At 49.2% G+C, this 8,021-nt stretch overlaps 1 protein-coding gene across 1 annotated transcript; it reads left to right on the forward strand.

The window, feature by feature from the left end:
* Positions 1–2,913: 2,913 nt before the first annotated feature.
* RIPPLY1 (ripply transcriptional repressor 1) lies at positions 2,914–7,051 on the forward strand. Its single transcript, XM_081042328.1, has 5 exons — positions 2,914–3,997; positions 4,924–4,978; positions 5,592–5,656; positions 6,216–6,404; positions 6,867–7,051. Exons 1-5 carry the CDS (start codon positions 3,843–3,845, stop codon positions 6,940–6,942), a joined length of 540 nt encoding a protein of 179 aa, XP_080898454.1. The 5' UTR covers positions 2,914–3,842; the 3' UTR covers positions 6,943–7,051.
* The last annotated feature ends 970 nt before the right edge of the window (positions 7,052–8,021 follow it).

Genomic DNA, 8,021 nt, shown 5'->3' on the forward strand with positions numbered 1-8,021 from the left:
GAAAGAGAGCAAGTTAGCGGAGCAAGAGAACACATCTGAGGAGGGAGGGGGTTTGTTTTGGGGGATGACAGACATAGGCATTTTATAATCAGAAGACAAAGATCTGGCGTAAAGAAGCTGAACTTTCCTGAAGAGAAGGGGCATAAGGTCTGAAGGAAGGGCCCGGAGAAGGAGGGTAGATGAGACCGAGGCCCAGGCGAAAGGATTAGCCTTTAACGAGAGAGGGGCACCTTGTCCTTTAAAAGGGGAGGGCTGGAGGAGAAGTTGGAGAGGCAGGCCAATTGTTTTTTTGGGGGGGCAGGACACTGAGGTAATTCATGCTTGACGGTCTCTGTTTTCTCAGGGAAGTGAGAAGAGAGGTTATTCCATGTAGGCAGATGGGTGGGGCAAGCACATGGTAGGGAGCTGAAATTTGGAATGTGGCCCAGGGAAATGTGGCGGCTGGAGCTGGGGACTTGACCAGGGAACATGCTCAAGGGTGGCTGAGGGGCACTGGGGTCCAGCTGACGTTGACTGAGTCTGTCTTCCCATGTGTGGGTCTTGTCTCCCTCCATGATCTATAAGCACCTTGAGGCAGTGTCTGTAGCACTTGCCTTTTTCTAGTCCACTCCCTTTCCAGGCAATGCCCAGCAGTGTCTGGCTGAGAGGAGGCACTTAGCTCTCTCGGAAAGATCTGTCAAAGTAATCGCTGAGGTTGGATCGTAATTATCTTCACATGAATTTCTTCATTTTGGTTGTTCCAGATCTTTCCTGCCACCATCCTGGCCACTTTACTCGTCTTCCGTGCTGAATGCAAAGGAGAACAGCCAGGCTCCTGCTTTTATCCAGCAGCACTTGTGGGCTTTAATCTTTCAGGCTGGGGAGAGGCCAATGGCTTCATATCCCACAAGCTGAATGAAGCTGAAGCAATTCTTAGAAAGTAGCAAGATAGAGCAGTTGTGTGGAGAACAAAGAGCCATGGAGACAGGCCTGAAGGCTATCCGGGCTCCCAGAGAGCACACTGGGAGCTGGGGTGAGAGCAACTCCCAGGTCTGCTGCTCAGGGCAGTGAAGATCATGGAGGATTATGGCTGAATGAACACAAGTTCAGGGTGGGAGGTGACATGGCCATGTGTGGCTGGCCATGAGCCAGGGGCTCAGTAGGAATGCTCTCCTCTCCCTTTCCTTCTTCCCTCCTGCCTATTTTCAGAGATCACAGTCACCTAGAGGTCAAAAAGATCCCAGGGTATGATAGTAAGTCTGCTTCTTTCTTCACACGCCATCTCCTTCCAACCCAGTCTCTTCAACCTGGCTCCTTCTCTCGCTCCTTCACTCCTCATTTGAGTCAGTGAGGCAGTGTAAGCAAATTCTCATTTTCTGGAGGTAAAAATTTAGCAAGAATACTCAGAGAGCTTTTCCTCTCCAGGATCCAGGATCCAGGATCCAGCCTGCACTTACACAATCAGGGACAGAGAGCTTACCAAGGCAGCACATTCCACTGCACCACTCATTTCACCACAGGTAATAAACCTGTTTTATTGAGGGCCAGTGCAGTGCCAAGCCCTTGGGTTAGGTGGTGGCTGGGCTATTAGAAAGTTTTCCTTTGAGCCCAAATATGTCTCCCTGTAGCTTCCACCCATGGGCCACAGCCCTGTCCTTTGAAGTCACACAGAACTAGTGTAATCTCATTGCAGTCTAATCCTCAGACACTTGAAAATGGCTGTCATTCCCCCCCCCAAGAGTTGTCTCTCCTCCACAGATAAGCAATTCTTTCTTTTTATTCTTTTTTTTTAAAGATTTTATTGGGGCAGGGGAACAGGACTTTATTGGGGAACAGTGTGTACTTCCAGGATTTTTTCCCAAGTCAAGTTGTGTCCTTTCAAACATAGTTGTGGAGGGCGCAGCTCAGCTCCAGGTCCAGTTGCTGTGGTTAGTTACAGTGGGGGGCAGCCCACCATCCCTTGTAGGAGTTGAACCGGCAACCTTGTGGTTGAGAGCCCACTGGCCCATGTGGGAATCGAACAGGCAGCCTTCGGAGTTAGGAGCACAGGAACTCCAATCGCCTGAGCCACCAGTCCGGCCCTCTCATGGCTTTTCATTACCCAAAGTATATCAGGTCTTGTAGTGCTTTTTAGAAAATTCAGAAAAGCACAAGGAAGGAAGAAATTTATCATGCTATTATTCCCAGAACCGACCACTGTAACAATTCTCTTTTCTTCTTAGCAAGTCTTTTTTTTCTGCATACTGTATATTCTATTCATTTTTTCTTACCAAAATGGGATTGTCCTCTAAGTTATATTGTAGAGGCTTCTTTTTTTCACTCTTCAATATATTGACTTTCCCCCAATCTTCTACCAAACTAATTTTAATACAAAATTGTATAACTGTTCAATGATTTATTTAACCAGCTTTCTAAAGTGAGACATTTAGGTTGTTTCCAATTTTCTTTTGCTGCAAAGAACACAGTGGGGCTGGAATTTGAAATGCTGTGGAGGTAGGGGGTAAGTGCATGGAAAAAAGAGGAGCCCTGGAGGCAAATTACTCATATTCTTTTGAGTATGAGTAATTTTTTTCCCCTCACTTTCTGTGTTGATAATTATACATCCTAGAAGGTGATTGTGTGTCTACTTAGTATTTGGTTGCAAGGACTTACCCTAATTGCAACTGGTTTTCTATCATTGGACACTCGAGGTTGTTTCTAATTTCTGACCACCCCAAACCCGACTGTGATGAACGTCCAGGAAGCTAAATGCACTCTGATGCTGGACACTGAGTTCAGGAAGCATATTTCCAGGACTTCTAAAGCATAAGGAGCCTGCCAGTAGTTGTAACTGGAAGCTTTCTGGCAAAAGCCCAGGAGACTGGCTATGGCTAAGGGCTGTGCTGTAGCCCCTGGGCTTGCCCTGGGTCAGTACCCATTTACACAGCCTCTGTCACAGCGTGTTTAGGCTACAGGGCCATTGGGTACTGCTGGGCTTGCACCCTCCTCTTACATGTGAGGGAACTGAAGCCCCAGGGCCAGGGGTGATCTTCAGCAGGTTAGCGGCTGGACACAACTCTGCCTTCCCCCAGCACCCTGGCTCCTGGACTGGAAGCTGAGTTCTGAGATTTGGAATCTGATCTGGTAGCCCTGAGAACGCTGCCTGCGTCCCTTTACTGGACCCTTTACTGCTGAGGCTGGAGAGGACATTCTTTTACAAATGAACTGACCAGTAAAGGGGAAGGCATGAAAAGAAGACTTGAGGTTTACCCCACAGGCACCTAAACCTTCTCCACCCAGAACCTCCTCTTTTTCTTCACCGAGGTGTTATGCTTACGGCAGTCATCTTATATGTCAGGACTGCCTGGCAAATATATTTCGGGTTTGAGATGAAATAGTGTACGAGTCCCTCACTCTTCTTAGCTAGGTCAGCTGTCATTTCTTGCTGGGAACTGGCTTTGCTAAAGGCCTGTCTGTCCAGCCCCCAGTGCCTGACAGCTTTCTGTGGTTTCGGGTACTAATGAGCTTTCCACCTTTCCTCCTTCCAGCTTTGCTACTGCCTGGGGAATTTGCACAAATGGTGTGTGATTTGCCCCTTCTGTGTTTTCCTTTCTGACTTGGAGGTAATGATAACCTCTTACCCCCCACTGACGCTCTGTTTATTCAACTGGGAGAGATTTCACACCCAGGAATCCAGCTCTCCCTCCTTGAGCCCCGTTTCTTAAGTCTTCATTCCACCTCCCAGCTCCCCCAACCTTGCACTTCCCTGAATAATTTATGAGTCCAGGCAGGTCTTATAAAGGGTCTCCCAGGAAAGGCCAAGAGTGCAGCAGGCTCTGAGAAATAGGAGCCCTCGCAGCCTGCTTGGTCTAGACACTCTAAGGATGGATCCTGCTGCTCCCGCCACTGCTGCTGCCCCTGTCTCAGCCCTGGCCCTAAGCGTAGTCCCAGCTGTAGCTCAGGGCCCTCTGGCACTCCCTGACCTGTTAAGCCCATTGCCCCCTCTCTCCTCTGGACAAGAAGTAGACGGGAGTGAAAGGTAAGTGGTACTTGGCCTTTGGCAACCTGAACTCTGGTTTTGTGGGGTTTGTGGGAAAGGAAGGAAAATGAGATGTCCAGGGTGCCCCTGTTCTCTGTGAAGGGGGTGGGGAGGTCTCACAACCCTCAAAGAGTGTCCCCTCCATGTATCGGGCTGGAATATCTCAATTGGCTTTCCATCTCATCAATCGCTCTGAGTGACAAGAGGGGACTTGGGGACAGTAGGCATTGCCAAAGCTGAAAGCTGAGCAGCCAGGCCCTCATGGGCTAAGTTGCTCAGTCCACTGAGAGGCACAGGGGGGATGCCATGAAACCTGGGTTACCCATGGCCTAGGCTGCACGGGGGAGGGAGGGAGAGAGGGCCAACGTCCCAAGAGGCCTTTGACTAGGGCACTGTCTCTTTCCTGACCACACCATAAGATTTCGTTTGCTTTTTCCCTACCTCTGGAAGTCTAGTGGGGGAGCAATGGGCCCAGGAATATTTCTGGCCCCTTTCCCCAGCCCAGGAAGATGGTAGGATTCTGAGCTTCTTGAGCAGGAGGTAGAGGGCAAAATATCTGCACCCAACCCTCATTCATTCCTCCAAACACTTAACACATTCAACAAATATTTACTGACATGCCTACTGTGTACCAGACATTGTGCTAGCTGTTGGAGAATAAGACCTGATCAAACTGAAATCTGCCCTTAAGAAGCTCAGAGGCAAGTAAACAGACAGTTACAAAACTGCGATAAGAACAATGATAACATTGTTGAAGCAGAGAGGAATGGCATCTGTCCTGACCCAGGCTCAGGGTCCTTTGCAGAGAATTCCTGAAGTAGATGACATCCAAGCCAGGTGTTTTAGAGACCTCTGTGGTTGTCTCCGGGAGTCCATGTCCTTGTGTCTTCTTCCTCCCCCTGTTGGATCGCCCCTCTCTGTCCTAGACGGGCTTGTCTTTGGAGGCCCTGGCTGTGCTCTACAAACGACTCCACAAGGAAGGTGAGGACACTTGTGACTTTGGTGAGTTTGAGCCCGTTACCCATGTTCACATGCAGCCATTTGTGTTCACACTGACCATGTCCCTTCCCAGAGAGCCTCTGACGTCAATCCAGGGCTGCAGATCTGGGAAACCATCTTCACAGCCTTGCTCACGTTTGATTCTTACAACAGCTCTAGGATCAGGACAGACACGAGGTTTCTGTGCAATTTGAAAGATGAGGGGACTGAGGCCCAAAAGAGGGGAGGATTTGGGCAGGCCCCACAGCTCGCCTGTAGTAGCACTGGTGCTAGAATCCTGGTCTCCTGGCACCGAGACCCAGTGCTTTTCCACCACGGTCACCCCCGAATCTTTGCTGCTCCAGTAAAATTCTGTCCCCTGGATAGTCTCCAAACAGGTGTTACAATGGGGGCAGGCAAGCCAACGATCCCCAGGACTCTATCCACTTGTTTTTCAACCAGAAACAGGACAGACCCCTTTGTTGGGTTGGGGACCCCAGAGATGTCTGAGGTCTCTTCTAGATCATCTTATCTGCAGGTTGCTGACCCCAGATACAGAGGAGGCAGTTATCTGGCCGTGTACTTTGAGCCACATGCTAGCTTTTGCTTTGAACAGGCCACTGGTGGGGCAACAAGTGCTGAGGTCACCAAAGCTGACTCTGAGTTCCATCACCCCGTCAGGTAAGCTTCTGGCACCAAGCTCAGAATGTTACACAGATTCATTGGCTCTTTAAATCCTCACAAAAGCCCTGTGAAACAGAATTGGTGGTGGGGGCGGGGCACTGCTATGATCACTAATTCATAGACCAGAAAAGTGAAGCTCAGAGAGGTTAAGGGACTTGACCAAGTTTGTCTTCCCTGGAGGCATTGTCTATGGCCCCTAAGAACGAGCCCCTATGGACAGGTCAGTGAAAGAAGCCTTAGTAGGAGATGGAGGACACAGGGGAGTTCTAGAGAATTCTTGGCTAGAGGTCTTCTTAGGTGGGGGTGGGATCAGCATCAGGATTCATACATGCTAAGGCTGGAGCTCCCCGCAGTTATAGGTCCACCACATATTACCGTCCTGCCTGGGGCCATTTTGTAACAATTCAGAACGTTCTGTTACAAAGCTCTCTTTCTTTCTTTACCTCTCACCCCATTACTGTAGGTAGGAGAAGGAGTTTAGGGGCTGGCTTCCTTCTTGGCCCTACTGACCCCTCTGCACATATGAGACCTGTCTAAGTTTCTTCTGTGTCCACAGGCTCTTCTGGCCCAAATCCCGCTTCTTTGACTACCTGTATAGTGATGGGGAGATTTTACTGCAGAACTTCCCTGTCCAGGCAACCATCAATCTGTACGAGGACTCAGACAGCGAAGAGGAGGAGGACGAGAAGGAAGAGGACGAAGAAGAGGAGGAGAAAAAGGAGGCAGATGAAAAGGGGCCAGAAGGGTGTGTGAGGGTACCAGGGCGAGCACCACACAGGGCCGCAATTCATCTTCCTTCCCCGCCCCTGCCCTGTCCAAACTGAGCCGGTCAGAGTCAGATTAGCATTCTGTACACCTGGCAAGGCTCCAGGGCATCGATTAGCCAGGAATGTCCAGGCACAGCTCTCTGGATTGAAAGTTGGGTCCTTGAGTCAGCAACTCACACTGGCTGTACCCAACTGGCCTGTGAGTCCAGGCCTCTGACATCTCATTGTCTGGGTTGTTGTTGTGTTGACAGTAGGAGAGTCCTAGGGGCTTTAGGGGAAGGAAGACATGCTTTCTGAAGCCCCCAGAAAGCAGATCAGGACAAAGCATGCCCATGTAGAGGGGAGCAGTCACTCTTCGGGGCTCCTTGACTCCCCAGCTTTCCAGATAGCCACAAAGTCTCGTCTCTCCATGGATAGCCTGATTTCTGGCTTCCCTTCAGGGATACCAACACCAGATCCAAGCAAAGTTGGGATGCCCTTCTGATGAACCTGGCAGGAAGAAAAGAGGGCATCTAGACAATCAGCTTGCTTTGGGGAACTCCTCCCATTTTGCCTACTATCCATCGGGGTCTGTCTTGGCATGAGATGACTCAGGAGAAAAATAAACTAGATGATAGTTGCCTTTTTCCTGGAACTGTGCTGATTTCTTAACTGAACTCTGTCCATGTTGTGAAGCCATGGGCACAGGGTCAGAGACCAGCTGAAGGCCTCCCAGAGGTCAGTTGACAGATGGGGATGTAGGGCCAGCGGGCCAGCGCAGGGCCAGGTCCTCTCTGGTAACTTGTGAAATCACTAGATTAAACTTCAAAGACCACTTGGAAAGGGAGCAAAAAGGCCTCCAAAGTGTAGCTTGAAAGTTGGTAGTAGGGCTGTGGGTTGGGGTGGGGGGTAAGAGGGGCAGCCTCAGTTGAGCCTTGGAGATGAGTGTGCGCATGTGTGGAGGGGCGCTTCGGGGTTACTAAGTCCTACCAATTTTACTTCTTCAATTCCCTTTGTATCTACCACAGCTCAGGCCCTCATGCCTTACCCCTGCGCCAATTACTCCTTGACTAATTTTTGTGCCTCCAGCATGTCCCCTTGCAATTCCTCCTCCACACTGGCCACCAGATAAGATCATGTTGCGCCCCTGCTCAAGGCCATACTATGGGTTCTCATTGCGTCATCAACAGCTGCAATTGTTTATTTTTTATCACAGATCCTCTTGAGAATCTATGGCTTCTCTACTCATATATTCACGAATCGAGCCCTTAACTTGGTATTCCAAGCTGTCCAATTGGTTGGTCCTTGACTGTCTCTCTTTTTTGAAAATTTATGCTTTATTAAAATATATGTAGTTGACATACAATATTATATTAGTTTCAGGTGTACAACATAATGATTTGGCTATCTACCTTACAATGTGATGGCCACAATAAGTCTAGTAACCATCTGTCAATGTACAAAGTTATTGTTATATTGACTATTTCCCCTATGCTGTCTGTTATATCCCATAAGTTGTTTTATAACTGGACATTGGTACCTTTTATTCCCCTTCATTTGCCTGTCTCTTCAGACTCATTTCTCAACACTTGAAGCCTACGCTGCCTGTCCTTGAA

The sequence above is a fragment of the Rhinolophus hipposideros genome, assembly GCF_964194185.1.
Source record: "Rhinolophus hipposideros genome assembly, chromosome: X".
NCBI classification, from domain to species: Eukaryota; Metazoa; Chordata; class Mammalia; order Chiroptera; family Rhinolophidae; genus Rhinolophus; species Rhinolophus hipposideros.

Excerpts from the sequence above, each read along its gene's own strand:
- RIPPLY1 (XM_081042328.1), top strand. The coding sequence starts at position 3,843 with ATGGATCCTGCTGCTCCCGCCACTGCTGCTGCCCCTGTCTCAGCCCTG. Across the intron at positions 5,657-6,215 it reads GAGTTCCATCACCCCGTCAG|GCTCTTCTGGCCCAAATCCC; the intron begins GTAAGCTTCTGG and ends CTGTGTCCACAG. Across the intron at positions 6,405-6,866 it reads GATGAAAAGGGGCCAGAAGG|GGATACCAACACCAGATCCA; the intron begins GTGTGTGAGGGT and ends GCTTCCCTTCAG.